The following is a 15517-nucleotide window of genomic DNA, read 5'->3' as shown; positions in this document are numbered from 1 at the left end:
TCTGATTTTTTTCAACTCTAGTGGAATGATAGATTATCTGAATAGTTGGTAATGTTAACATCTGTATGAATTTAAGGAAAAGGTCTCCAGAATGGACAGAATTGTAGCAGAGCACCAGCAGTTCTCTCATGACCTGAAAGAGCTTCAGGATTGGATGGCAGATGCAATTCAGATGCTAGAATCTTATTGTCATCTTACAGCAGACAAAAATGCCCTTGACAGTAGAATGGCAAAACTGGAGGTAGGTAAACGAGAGCACAAGGCATCATTAAGTCTGCTGTTTAGTACTAAATATTCTATTCATTTCATTTTGGCAATAATGTTTACAAGAGTTTTATATGTACTATTCAAATCCATTTTATTCTATTTTTATTTCATAAAAACCTTTAGCCCAGTCTGAATCAGTATTCAAATTGTTTTTAACATGTTTTAAATATGTGTTTATGGTTTTATCACTTGTTGTTTGGCACCCTGGGCTCCTTTTGGGAGGAAGGGTGGGATATAAATTCAATTAATTAATTAATAATAGAAATAGTGAGCATTTGCAATTAAAACATATTATCCTAAATTAATTAAGCCTAGTGAGATAATTTATAAGCCCTGATAGGATACTGAGTATTGCTCAGGGTTTCTATAATCGTGTGCCAGGATGAAAGAAATCTTATGCAATTTGTTTAAATATTAGATTTTTCTGTGGATTGAAGGATTTGTTTTGTTTTCCCATTTAGATGTTGAAGCTTTATTATTTTTTTCAAATATTGTTTAGAGCCAATAAATAAAATGATTTATTTGCAAAGGCTCTTCCTCTTCTCCCAGGCATTTTAGCATGTGTTTTTAAATTGTTTAAAATTTTTAAATTGTGTTTTAAATTGTTTTTAAAAGATGTGTTTTAAATTTGTATATTTGTTTTTAATGTTTTTAGTTACTATAAACAGCCCAGAGAGCTTCGGCTATGGGGCGGTATATAAATACAATAAATAAATAAATAAGGCTAAAATTCCATGGGCAGTATCCAGTTAACCAGGAGTTTTAGCTGTGCAACAGAACTTCTGCACCCTCTCCTTTTATTGTGTGACCTGTAGATCTGTTCTGGGTTTTCCCTAAACCCTCTGGAGCAGATTTACAGAACACTCGGGGCCATGTGAAGAGAGGGCAGGGAAGTTCCAATGTGCACCTAAAACTCCTTGTGCTAGAGGAACTGTTTAGTTGGATACCGCTGTGACAGCCCTCTTAAAACCATAGTTGCACTCGAGGCGTGAAATAAAACACAGACACATCAGCTTGGGTTGAACAAGGGCCATTTTATTAAATTATAGCAAACAAAACCCATTTTAAAGTGACCTGCAGAGGGGAAACCTAAGTGCAGGAACTGTCTATAAGCAAGCAGCTTGCCATACAGCTCTTTGGAGACCAGCCCCTACTGGGGCAAGAGCAAGCCCATCTGCTTACCCCTGCCACACCCTGTAGGTGAGTAGGGGTGCCTTCTGATGTCATCACCCACCCAGGGCCATGAAACTCCAGGATGATGAGGTAAGTTGGCCCCAGAGGCAGCCCATATCCTGCCCTCGAGCTGTAAAGCCCTGACAGGCAGGCCTCCGGAACCGCCAATCACCTCCAAAGGTGCCTAAGGGGGCCACCTAGCTGTCCTTACCTACTTCCCTTCCCGCACCTTCCCACCACAAAAGGGGGACAAACCTCTATTTAGTCCCCCTTTACCCCACTGCCGAGAAGCACCTCTCGCAGACACCTCTGGAGGTCCCCCCAAAATATGTCATTACTTGCATCTGACAAGTGAATGCCATCGGCCCTATATAGTTCAACCTTCCAATGCTGTATGTGGGTGTGCCGTTCAGAGTGGGATCCACAAGGCTGAGACACAGGTGCAATTAACTCTTGTTTTATTAAAGTAATGGATACATCAAAAGCAGTGCGCTTCATAAGAATCTCTACGCTAGCTCACTAGAATTCCCTAACTACACTCTAGACATGCTCTGCAACATGTGAAGGAAGTTGACTCAGCAGCTTAAACCGGAAAGCTGCAGTCTTAAGTAGGGAAAGTCTTTGATTGTAATCTCTGACTCCTGTGGAAGTCCGACCTTTGTCCTGTCCATTTCTCATGGCGGGGTGACGGGGGCATGCCTCCAGCGGCTCATCTGAAAGAACCGGCTCCTTAGCAACATGCCCTAGGTTGGGGGGCAGAGGTGCACTTGGAGGCTCCCTTGACCCGCTTGGTGAAGAGGGAGTTAACGCACGCTCAGAGGCAACCTCCGACGGCTCCTCTGATCTGTCTGGGGGTAGTGCGCTCTCTTCTTTGGATATCGCACCATCCGTGGGAATTGACCCAAACTCAGCCTCACACTCCCTTCCAAGGTCTTGTTGGGACTCCACCACTCCTGTGTCTTCCGCGCCTCCTGGCAGCTGGGGAGTCTGAAGCTCATGTCTTCCCTCTCCCAAGTCCTCGTGGGTGAGCAGAGGCTCAGCAGTGGGGATGCTGAATGGTCAACCCCCCATGCCCAAGAAGAGCCAACCAAATCTGCCAGTTGACCTTCTTCCATGCTCGATCAATTCCCCATGGGTTCCATACACCACATCATGCCCTGCATGGGAGAATGTCTGACCACAGCAGACGTACCAAAGGCCATCGTTGCCTTGTCAACTGCATGTCCTCACATGCCTGCCATTTGAGGACCTTGCCTCAAGTAACTGAGGTCATTCCCACCCAGGGGAATAACCACCACATGCGGAACCATCCCCATTGAACCTTCCTGGAAGAAAGCGGGTAGGAGCCCATCCCAACGCATTCCTCTCCAGCGAAGCCACTGTATTGCAGCCCATCGACTGAGGCCCATTCTCGATTTCACAGCCCTCCGGGCTGCCCAGAAGACCATGCTGTGGCCGCATATTAGGATGCGCATCTGCTCCGTCCCTGTCCAGCAACCTGTCAAAACAATTATAACTTGTTAGGCTTATGAATTCCCAGGCCCACTAAAAGGGGCAATAATAGCCCTTATAAGCACCAGAGGACCAGCGTCCAACGGCCTGCACCTTTGATTGGGAAAACCCAAGACCTGCTGCCATAGAAGCAGCTCCAATTCCAAAAGAGTAGATTCCAAACTCTGAGGGTCATGCCCTAGCCCCTGCAAGGCCCACTTTGTGAGAGCTCAAACTGGTATTTTGTGAGGGGATCCTCACTTGCATGGGTGAATAAATATCCTCCAGATCCCCTGGCCCCCAGAAAAACTCTCAAAGCCCGCACAAGATAGACTGTACCAGGTAGGCAAATCCACTACCATGTAGGCTACTCAAATTCTGGAGGAACATGTCCCTAAAAACCCCATGGGGTCCGCTCCAAGGCCTTGGATGCTAAACTGATCTGTGTGTGGGGAGAATTCTCCTTGTGAATATCAGACAAGCATGCCTGGAGCCTCAGGTATCTAAGAACACTATAATGCCCTCACAGGGCAGGCGTCCAGTCCTGGGGCAAGATAAAATGACAGTGTGACCCTTGCACCACCAGTCTGCCTAAAACTAATCTTGGCCACAGGCTCATAGGGAAGAGTCTGACCTGGCCTCAGCAACCCCTGCCCCCCCCAAAGGTTCTAAATTAGTGAGGACTGCTGCATGCAACTGCTGAACTTTGAAAGGTGAGGGCCACCGGGCACCCCCCTGACTAATATTCCCAGGTGGGGAGAATCATGGGTATGTGGGTGTTTCCCCGCCCAGCCGGCCAGCACATGACATATCCCAGAGTCATCCGCATGGTCTTGAAAGCACTCTGCATTGGCCTGAAAGGACATACCTCGTAGCACACTGACAGATGGGTTGTTACTTCTACCATCCACGGGAATTCCAGTGCGCAATTCACAGGAATAGGCCACCTATGCACAGCCCCAGTGACCCAGAACTCTTGGGAATCCCTTCCTGCGTTCTGATAGCTGGTGAGCATGCTAGGGCACCATATAGGCTTATGGCCATCTCCGACTCTGTTCCCCAATCTCCAACTCTGTTCCCCAATCTCCCAGTGTGCGGTTTGTATAGCACTGCCGAAACCTCCCCAAGAACAAAGGAACAGACAAGGGCCATAAACCTAGTGCTCCTAAATATAAGGGAGTTACAAAACCTGGCGCATGGCCCTGAGCCTTTCTGCCCATAAGTCGACCTCCAACACACCGTAAAGAGTTAATGAAAGGTGAAATCCCTAGTTAACCCCTCCCGAATCCAGGCCTACAGCTGCAGGAAAGAGGACCACAAAGCCAGGTCGGCGCCTAAGGCAGCCATAACCCTGAACCTATAGTAAGGCTGTGAAATCCCTGCCATGGCATCATAACCCACCATAAAAGACCCCTAACACCTGGGGGGCAGAAATGAAGCACTTTCATGGCCCATGAAAACTCCAGGATCCTGATCTGCAACAGTTCAAGCTTGTCCCCGGGCAGCCTGCAGCCCTGGGCCCCAGAGGCAATCTTGATACCCAGAAAGGGGAACACTGGGTCAGGATCCTCCATATTCCCCACTGTCAAGGGAATCCCCAGTTACGTAGCCATACTATAAACTGTGACCTCAGGTGCTAACATGCACCCCAAAATCTGCCATACCTATGAACAGCCAATCATACAGATAATGCTTCACTGCTTCTGAGCCCACTTGTCTCCTGACTGCCCCCTCCCAAGGAGCTGAAGCATGCCATGCGAGAAATATAGCAGTCCATAGGCAATGCTCTGCCACCTAAAATGCATAAGGCATCCCTGCCACAGGCGCGCACCATGTTGAATGAAGTGTAGCGCACCATTCCTAGACTATCTGATATGAACCCATTGCTGCCTGACCCCTTAAATAAGATTGGTGGTGAATCAGGTGTAATTTGGCCGCTGCCTCTTAGGGCCCCACACCAACTGGGGCATCCGGGAAGGGGCCAAGAACCCTGCACAACTGTACATCTTTGCAATTTTCCGCTGGCAATTAATGCCATAACTAAGACAGATTTAAGATTGTAGGCTGTGAAGGCCAGCCGGGAGTTGGAGTATGGGATCAGGAAACCAAAAGGAAAAACACCGTAACACAGACAAACTTCCCTTTAAACCGGGTAGCCTGTAAGCGAAGTTCGTAGTACCTCGAGTCTAACTGGGGAGGGACACATGTCCCAGAGCAGCTTATACTGGGGCTTCTTCTTACCCCGTTGAAGGCCTCTGGACTCATATCTCACTGTTGCCCATATCCGTCTGCAAAGAAAGGAAGGAAATCATTTATGAGTAAGTACACGTTACCAACTACTATTTCGTTGCAGCTAACCCAGTTCCCCTAAAGCACAGAGACTGAGGATATGCTGCTGTCACCAATATTTGGACCCACTGCAGCTTTCTCCTAGCGGGTTTCCAAAAACCAATCAGAATAGATGTTCAAAATGCAAAATTTGCGTGCTATATTGATTTCAAGTTACTGATATTATACATATCAAAATAGAAGTGCCAATGTAAAAGTTGCATGCTATATATGACTTCAGGTAAACGATATCAGAAATCCTAACAAAGAAGGTTTTGTTGTAAAATCATCAGGAAAGAGTGAAGAGTCTGCCTGGATCTTAAAAGGCAGCCTCCGTGTCACAAGAGTCTTAAGATCCTGTCAAGGCAGCCCCTGTTTCAGTAAGGTCTAAGATCTTGGAAATGAGGATAAGAACCTGATAAGTAGCCTGTCTTTCCTCTTTATTCCTATCCACCCATCCAGCCACATTATCATCTGCTAGACCTTCAGTTCCCTGCAGAAGTTTGCATGTTCTTTAAATATAACAAATGCCATACGCTTTGTTTTCAATATGAGACCAAATTCAAATAAATATAACTTCTGTCTCAGAGTTAACAAGGAACGTGTAACTGACACTTGGAAAAGGATCACAGTCATCTAAGTTATGGTGATTTAGACATTTTCTAGCAAACCCTGTCATCTGCACACCATTAGTATCTAAATATGAAAAGCCCCAAAGGCTCACCCGGCCCCACAAAGACCACCACGTAATATAATAATAAAGAATTAATTACATCAACCTAATATATTCCTGGGCCTAACAAGAAGTCGGAAGCCTAACAAATGCCAATAGAGGCTGCTAGGGCCTCACCCACATCCTTCACCGTCTTGTGCCCCCTACCTAGGCTGAACTCACACCCAGCCTTGGCAACCAAAGGGGGGAAATAGGGCCTGTGTTGACAGACTGGAAAGGCTTGTGCAGCCTGCTCTCCTGTAATTTGTTCTGAGCCTGCAGCCCATGGCTGTTGGGGAGATTCGAACCCTGGTCTCCCGGGTCGTAGTCCAACACCTCAACCACTACACCAAAACCTATTCCAGAGGTATGGGGGGGATTGAAAGGCCCGTGCCACCTTCTCTCCCACAATCATGGGGCTGTCCCAATATGTCAGTGGCCCAACACATATATCAGGGCATACTCTAGATCTTATTTTTGCTACTGGACATGGGGATGGTGATCTGGATGTAGGGAGTTTTACATCTCTCCCTTTGTCATGGACAGATCACCGCTTGCTGAAGTTCAGACTTTCAGTGGCTTTTCCCCTCTGCAATGGTGGGGGACCTATTAAACTGGTCCGCCCCCGGAGACTAATGGATCCTGAAGGTTTTCAAAGGGCTCTGGGGGCTTTTCCGGTTGATTATCATGGCCCCGTCAGAGGCCTCCTCAGATGAGGATGACTTGGGAGTAACAGCAGCAGACCCAGGAGCAGCAGACCCAGAAGGAGACACAGAGGAGCCTCCTGAGAATCCAGCTCCTTCTCCCCCTCAGCTGCAGAGCACCCCAGATACAGCAGAGGCCCTGCAGCCAGATACAGACAGTGAACAGGATACTCCCCCCTCACCTGCAGAATGTAGACAGCAGAAGGTCAGGCAGAAGAGAGGCAGGCCTGTCTCCTTAAGGCCCAAACGCTGAGGGCTCACACCTGCTGTCAAACCTGCTCCTTATAAGGCACCCCTTGCCTTCAGCTTGTTGCTGACTGCAACGTCAGGCGTGGCTCGTGTATACCTAGTTTCCCTGCAGCATCTCTTGGACTGACCCCTTGGCAATTGATCCCGGACCTCTACTGACCTCGCTTCTGGACTTCGGACTTGGAAAGTAAGCTTCAGACAGGCCTGGCCCTTATCAGGTTCTCTCCTCGTTTGCCTGGCAGATTTACAACCAGACTGCCGGCTAAGGACTTTCCTCCCCTGCTAACGACCCAGGTATTTCCAGCCCCACCGGCACTGCTGTCTCAGTGCAGAGCTGACACTGATAAGACTGGCGCTCCTGTCGAAGCCCTGGTCGAACTGTGGAACGCGGAGATGACCAGGGCTGTTGACACGATCGCTCCTGCGCGCCCTCTCCTGTGTAGAGTTCATACAGCTCCATGGTATACTCCGGAGCTGAGAACGATGAAACAAGATAGGAGACGGCTTGAGCAGAAGTGGAGGTGAACTCCCGATAGATGCAACTATGAGTTGGTAAGTGCCTCCACCAAACTGTACTCAAAGGCGGTGAGGGCGGCAAAAAAACAACATTTCGCAGCTACTATTAAGTCATCTGTTTGCCGCCCAGCGGAGCTTTTTAGAGTTGTCCGAGGGCTACTTCATTCTGGCCCTCAGGACATGTCAGAGTCATCGGTGGCCCGCTGCGATGAGTTTGCTGGACACTTCCAAAACAAGATCTCATGCATCCGTCGGGACTTAGATTCCCAGTTTATAGCAGTTGATCCTAATGAGGTGTCTGGAGCACAGTCTTGTCATGTTTTATTGGATGAGTTTCAGTTGGTTCAGCTCGAGGATGTGGACAAGGTGCTTGGACAGGTACGTGCAACCACTTCGATACTGGATCCTTGCCCCTCTTGGCTAATAAAAACTAGCAGGGATGGAACAGCTAGTTGGGCCAGGGAGGTGATAAACGCCTCTTTACGAGAGGGAGTGGTCCCTGGCCCTCTGAAAGAGGCGGCAGTGAGACCACTTCTGAAAAAACCTTCCTTGGACCCAGATAATTTCAACAGCTACAGACAAGTAGCGCATGTTCCATTCCTGGGCAAGATCTTGGAACGAGTGGTTGCTGGCCAGCTCCAGGCGCTGTTGGATGAAACCGATTATCTAGATCCATTTCAATCGGGTTTCAGGCCTGGTTTTGGCACCGAGACAGCCTTGGTCGCCCTGTATGATGACCTATGTCGGGAGAGGGACAGAGGGAGTGTAACTCTGTTAATTCTCCTTGATCTCTCAGCGGCTTTTGATACCATGGACCATGGTATCCTTCTGGAGAGGCTCACGGAGCTGGGAGTTGGTGGTACTGCCTGGCAGTGGTTCCGCTCCTACTTGGCGGGTCGTATCCAGAAGGTAGTGCTTGGGGAACATTGCTCAACACTGTGGGTTCTCCAATGTGGAGTCCCGCAAGGGTCGGTCTTGTCTCCCATGCTTTTCAACATCTACATGAAGCCGTTGGGTGCGGTCATCAGGAGTTTTGGAGTGCGTTGTCATCAGTATGCTGATGACACGCAACTCTACTTCTCCTTTTCATCTTCCTCAGGTGAGGCTGTCAATGTGCTGAACCGTTGCCTGACCTCGATAATGGACTGGATGAGAGCTAACAAACTGAGACTCAATCCAGACAAGACTGAGATGCTGTTGGTGCGGGGTTTCTCTGATCAGACGGTGGATATATACCCTGTCCTGGATGGGGTTACACTCCCCCTAAAGGAGCGGGTTCGTAGTCTGGGAGTTCTTTTAGATCCTTCCCTGTCACTGGAGGCTCAAGTAGCCTCAGTGGCACGGAATGCATTCTACCATCTTCGGTTGGTAGCCCAGCTACGTCCCTATCTGAGCGGGGACGACCTCACATCAGTGGTACGTGCTCTGGTAACCTCGTGATTGGATTACTGCAATGCGCTCTATGTGGGGCTGCCTCTGAAGACAGTTCAGAAGCTACAGCTCGTGCAAAACGCGGCTGCCAGATTGATAACAAGGACCAAGCGGTCCGAACACATAACACCTGTTCCGGCCTGCTTGCACTGGCTTCCAATTTGCTTCCGGGCCAGATTCAAAGTGCTGGTTTTGACCTATAAAGCCTTATACGGTGCGGGACCACAATACCTGTTGGAACGCCTCTCCCAATATGAACCTGCCCGTACACTGTGTTCCACATCGAAGGCCCTCCTCCGAGCTCCGACCCACAGAGAGGCTCGGAGGGTGGTAACAAGAACTAGGGCCTTCTCTGTGGTGGCCCCCAAACTGTGGAACAGTCTCTGTGATGAGGTGCGCCTGGCGCCGACGCTGTTGTCTTTTCGGCGCCAGGTTAAAACCTTCCTCTTTTCTAGGGCTTTTAATTTAACTTAATTTAGTTTTAAAGTGTGTTGTAATTGTTTTTAGATCTTTCATTCTCTGTACTCTGCTGTATGTTTTATTGGATTTTATTGTATATACTTGTATTGCTTTGTTGTTCACCGCCCAGAGAGCTATGCTAGTGGGGCGGTATAAAAATTTAATAAATAAATAAATAAATAATCTGTCCTGGGCTAAGGGGGTGTGTGGTTTAAAAATGCCCAAAGGCCTGCATTTTATGAAACATGGAAGGCCTGAATGCTAAGGGGAGCACACTCCCTTCCTTGTATCGCCCCCTGTGTGTGCAGGGGACTGGAATTTTATTTAGTCATCTTTTTTGTAATATATATATATATGTATATATATGTGTGTGTATATATATATATATGTATGTATGTATGTATGTATGGGTGGCTAGGCTGCCCCAGCGAATAGGGGTAGCTGATATATAGGATTTGTTTATTCTCATTTATTTTTATTTTACTTTATGTATTTGTTTCTTTCTTTTACAGTTAGCAGCCCTGGTGCAGGCTGAGTAAATACTCCTTGTGCCACCTCCCTTAATTGCCTGGAGGGGAGCTGGTCGTCCCTGCCAGCTAGGCCCCTCTAACAAAGCCCGCTGGCTAGGCCCTTCTAACAAGGTCCTACTGTAACTGCAGCCGCATTGCAGCACCAAAACGGCACTGCCCATGCAGGCAGCCTAGTGCTGAAAAAAACCCTCCCTAGAAACAAGCATGGGCCTAATCAGCCTCTCCAACGCGGCATTCTCGGCCTCTCTTCGGGCCTAATTGGCCTCACAACCACGGCCGCTTTTAGCGCTGCAAATTGGCGCTGCCCATGCGGCCAGATAAAATGGCTGCCGCAACCGCAGCCTCTGTGATGCTCCCTCATCGGCATCCCGTCGCGTTGGCAAAGAGGAGGATCGGAGGGGCGGCTTGGACTTAAATAAGCCCAGAGGCTCCGCCCCTCCACGCTGCACGTTGCGCTTGCATAATGGCTGCGACGCACAACTTTGCCCCATGTAAAGATGGCGGTGGCAGCTTCGCCCCATCTGCAACTATGCCCCTCTCTTCCAGGCTGCGCGGGCAAGTGGGGCATTATATGTGAGAAACTAGATCCACTCCCCTAGTTTAGTTCTTCCCTCACTGGCACCTGTTGTCCTACCTCACCTGTCTTTTGTAGCCTGTTACAGCCCAGTATAAACTAGATCCAGACAATAGAGTGAAGCAAAGAGAAAACTTTTATTCTATTTTTAGACTAAGAACTTTTTAAAAACAAGCATATATGACTGGCACATAAGCATGATGCCTTTCCCTGAACGCTGTCTCTCAAAGTCTCCTTTTTTAACCTTTCATCTTTCCTAACACCTCATAAAACTTCCCAGAGATAGTATAGTGAAAGGCCCTTGTCAAAGTCAGAGATAACCATATCTTCAAGGTTGAGAAGGCTGGAGAAAAGACACTTGCAATTAGACCAGTTTCATTCTGCTCCTGGAAAAAGCCCCCACCTTATAGCACTTACAAGAAAGAGCCAAAATTAACTCATAGAAGTAGGCTGCCATCATCTGTCTGATATAAAGGTGTAGTGAAGTCTGATCACACTTATTGTGACAACTCATCTGTTATTGCCTCCACGTACCTAGTATGTTCCTGAGATATACCTAATTGGTTCCTGTGTTGAATCCTGAGACATGCTTAGTGTGCTCCAGTTCTGTATCCTGATTCAAGCATAGAGTGATGCTGTGTTCCTTTAGTGACTTCTGGAATAAAGCTTCATGCAGAAAAATCCTGTCTCTGAGTCCTGAGTTTACTTCTTTGGTTGGGAGCCAGGACTGCTGGGGCTGAGACGCTTGACCAGCTAAGGGCTCCCTCTAGCTCATTCATTCATTCGTTCATTATTTGATTTATATCCCACCCTTCCTCCCAGCAGGAGCTCATGGAGCAGGCTCTCTCACTAGGCTGTTCTAAATTTATATGTGTGGCTCATTTTGCCCAGCTGATACTGCTAGCGAATGAGTCCAAGGAACGTGGCTTACATTCTTGTTCTCAATCAGTTTAGCCCTGGGTATAGGGAATGAACAATGGGAAGTGAACAAAGGTGACTGAGGGAGGCTGGTGGCTCAACTGTCAACTGAGAATTAACTCAGCCTTCCTTCCTGAGAGGCCTGTTTAAAAACTTTTAATAATGATGCTAAGAAAAGCTAACTAGCTTTTACTTTTATTTTATTTTATTTGCTGTCAACACACTTTTAATAGTGCAGGTTCCTCTGCAATTTTAAGTGATGCCTTGCACTCTAGCCTGGACAAACTAGATTAGCTTTTAGCTGCTTTTAATTCAGGTGAGTCTTTTTTTATTTTCGCTTACAGCAGCCAAACCTTTTTAACCTGGGATAACAGAGCTTGTTGGGTGTACATGTGTTTAAGATAGGCTAAGCCTACCTCTTTTAAAACTAGGCTGACTCTCCCTGTAGTATTAATCTATTGGTGGAATTTCCTCTTTACCCCTTCTCCAGAATTGGTTTTAGTCTGGTTTACTGTGTCCCTTCAAGCTTCCCTGTTAGGATAGTATTAAAAACTAGGTTTCTATAGGCATCTTGCTCCTAGAATTCAGCTCATAAGGGTTTGGCTCCTAGCATACAGAGACCTTACAGTGCCCTTATTAGTATGTGCTAATAATAATTAAATAAATGGGTATTGCCCTCTTCTTGTTCTGCTGCTTAAACCATTTTATGCTTTGTCAGCTGGGCTGAGACACTTAATCACTTGGGGGCTCCCTCTAGCTCATGGAGCAGGCTCCCTTACTAAGCTGTTGTAAATTTATATGCTCCTTAGAACACTCCTCATATAGGTCTACACTAGTGGAAACGTCCCCTGGGAGAAAATGTACAAAGCTTGTGTTCTCTTAAGGGTCCTAATTAGTCTGAAGAAATTAACAGAAATGAAAAAAAAAGGGCACAGGTGTAAAAGACTGAACTGTGGGACTGGAATGGCAAATATTACAGGTACATGATTAGGAATTAGCTTACATCAGAGCCTGTGCTCCTCCCAATCCTATGTGTACACTTAGTGAAGGCAGCCAGCTTAAGTGAAGGTCTACGTCTGTTGTTGTGTTTGCAGGAGCCTATTCTTATTGCCCACAGTAGTTTGGGGACATGTACAGTGCTGGCTGAACCGAGTTCCTTGAGAAAACTAGTGGGGTAAGGGATAAATGCATCTTCCATTTATCCATTCTCAATCACTTCCTCCTCAATCAACTTTTCAAGAAAAAAAAGGCTGTCTGGCTCAACTGCAGGTGCTTGCATTCATCATGTATGTTGATTGTTTGTACAGGATTGCAAGAAGTTTGAGGACTCCTGAAAAACATCAGGGAGACACTCCCTTTATCATCTTTTCTAATAGCAAAAATAGGATCTACATTTTAGACAGTTTTTCTGAGCCTATGGTAGTGTGTGTGGTGGCGGGAACACTACATTTCTCAATGAAATTTGGTAACTTTTTCCTCTTTTTTGTTGAATTAAAGACTACAGGATCAGGATCAGGATAGAAACAGAATCTGTTTGTTTTCCAGGGACTATTATCAATAAAACAGGAGAAAGAAATCCAAATGAAAATGGCGCTGACGAGAGGAGAATCTGTTTTACAAAATACTTCAGTTGAAGGAGTGCCAGTCATTGAACAACAGTTGAGAACACTAAAAGACACCTGGGCTTCCCTTTTGTCTGCTTGTATTCACTGTAAAAGGTAAAAAAAAATAAGGGTTTTGAAGAGAAACTGATAAACTGCAGTTGGGCATACTACAATTGCATTTTAAATCTCCAGAATAAGGAAAAATTAGATTGTGACTTAATTAAAATGATAAAACATCAGTGTGCTGTCCTCTCACAGAGGTCTCCTTAGTGTCCCCTTTGAACAAGAGATTGTTTTGGGCAAGTGCAGTATGTATATTCATAGAATCATAGAGTAGTAGAGTTGGAAGGGGCCTATAACACCATCAAGTCCAACCCCCTGGCTCAATGCAGGAATCCAAATCAAAGCATCCCCGACTGATGGCTGTCCAGCTGCCTCTTGAATGCCTCCAGTGTCGGAGAGCCCACTACCTCTCTAGGTAATTGGTTCCATTGTCGTATGGCTCTAACAGTTAGGAAGTTTTTCCTGATGTCAAGGCGAAATCTGGCTGAGTCCATAGTTCCTACCTTCAGTACTTTTAATTTCTCTTGTTTAAAAAGTAATCCAATATATCAGATGCGCACAGGCCAATAAAAAGAAATTTAAAACCATGTGAGAATCAGGGAGATTTCCAAACATGGAAGATCTCTCAGTTGTAAACATACTCAGAAGTACATCCCAATGAATTATCCTAGTAAATTTTGTCAGGATTCCAGCTTAAATGGTATAATGAAGAAAAAAAGTAACTCGAGGAATTGGTAATTAGGAACAGATTATAGTTATTTCCAGCTCCTGCATATATAAGACTACAAGTGTACATTACAATATTATTCTTGAGAATTATTGCTTCTTAAGAACATAAGAAGAGCCTGCTTGGATCAGGCCAATGGCCCAACTCATTTACATCCTGTTCTCACAGTGGCCAACCAGATGCCAATGGGAAGTCCACAAGAAGGATATTTCCAGGAACTGGTGTTCAGAAGCATACTGCCTCTGACCCTGGAGGCAGGGCCTAGCCATTGTGGCTCATAGTCACTGACAGTCTTATCCTCCATGAATTTGTCTAATGCCATCCAAGTTGTGGGAACAAATTCCGTAGTTTAAGTATGCACTGTGTGAAGAAATACTTTCTTTTTTTCTGTCCTGAATCCTGCAACATTCAGCTTCATTGGATGTCCACGAGTTCTAGTGTTATGAGAGAGGGAGAAAAACTTTTCTCTATCCACTTTCTTCATGCTGTGGATAATTTTATACACTTTTATTATGTCACCTCTTCCTTACCTTTTCTCTAAATCAAAAAGCTCCAAATCCAGCAACTTTTCTTCACGAAAGAATTTCTCCATTCCCTTGATCATTTTGGTTGCCTTTTTCTGTACTTTTTCTAGTTCTACAATAACCTTTTTGAGGTGGGACAACCAAAACTGTAGACAGCATTTCAAATGCGCTCACACCATAGATTTGTGGTATTATGGTATTATGATATTAGAAGTTTTATTTTCAGTCCCTTTCCCAATTATCCCTAGCATAGAATTTGCCTTTTTCACAGCTGCTACATAGTGTGTCAACAGCAACCCCAAGGTCTTGTTCCTGGTCTGTCATTGCCACTTGAGATGCCATGAGCATGTATGTAAAATTATTGTTTTTGGCTCTGAAGTTCCCTCTTGGATATACACGTTTGAAAAATATGAAGTAATTGGCACTATTTTAACTATTTCAATGTGTGTGTATATATTCGTTATAATTTCAGCCAGCTAGAAGGAGCACTTTCTAAATGGACAAGTTATCAAGATGATGTTCGACAGTTCATTAGTTGGATGGACAAAGTAGAAGCAATCATGAATGCTTCAGAAAGGCAGTGTGCTGAACTGAGGGGGAAAAATTCTGCACTCAGCAAATCTAAGGTTTGTGGAAAGTCACCATCTCAGTTCATACTTCTATTTGTGCTTTCTGTTCCCCTAGCTGTGGAATGCTCTCCCCCGGGAACTGCACCTTAGTGGAGTGGGTAGGAGTTGTCTTTATTAATAAATTAGTAGATGAGCATTTTATGTATTCATTTTAAATGTTCTAGTTTTAATTTTTTTTTTAGTTTTAATTGCTTTAATTAATTATTAAATTTTATAGTTTTAATTAATTATTAAGTTCAAATCTACACTTATTTAAGTGCAAAGTATGTAACTCACTATGTCCAGTGCAGAACAAAAATTAATACTCCTTGATCATGCTTTATTATAGATCATACCTGTAAGTTGTAACATGGTTTATGTTCTGATTTTCAGAGAAAATTATTTCTTTTTAAAAATTTAATGAACTATATTACATTACCATTTAAAGCATCAAAATCAAGTTTACCACCTAAAATAGAATATTCATCTGAACTTTGTTGTGTCTAACAGCATAATCCTATTCATTTAGAAGTAAGTCCAAATGAGTTCTCCATAGAGAAGTGTTCTCCATAGTGAGTTTGAATGTGAATGTACTGCCTTCAAGTCGATTCCCACTTATGGCGACCCTATGAATAGGGT

The 15517-nt window shown here is 45.4% G+C and overlaps 1 protein-coding gene across 7 annotated transcripts in view; it reads left to right on the top strand.

Moving 5' to 3' along the window:
- SYNE1 (spectrin repeat containing nuclear envelope protein 1) overlaps positions 1 to 15517 on the top strand; it is a 598390-nt gene that overhangs the window by 256232 nt on the left and 326641 nt on the right. For 6 of the 7 annotated variants that reach the window (XM_061624165.1, XM_061624156.1, XM_061624155.1 and 3 more), the window contains 3 exons: positions 77 to 241; positions 12898 to 13070; positions 14743 to 14896. In XM_061624165.1, coding sequence (XP_061480149.1) covers positions 77 to 241; positions 12898 to 13070; positions 14743 to 14896 — 492 coding nt within the window. Of the gene's footprint in view, positions 1 to 76; positions 242 to 12458; positions 12527 to 12897; positions 13071 to 14742; positions 14897 to 15517 lie in introns of those variants that run through there. The other variant, XM_061624159.1, reaches the window with a different exon arrangement.

This window comes from Rhineura floridana, chromosome 4 (assembly GCF_030035675.1).
Source record: "Rhineura floridana isolate rRhiFlo1 chromosome 4, rRhiFlo1.hap2, whole genome shotgun sequence".
NCBI lineage: Eukaryota > Metazoa > Chordata > Lepidosauria > Squamata > Rhineuridae > Rhineura > Rhineura floridana.
The sequence above is the reverse complement of the archived record's forward strand: the minus strand, read 5'-3'. Positions and strand labels throughout refer to the sequence as shown.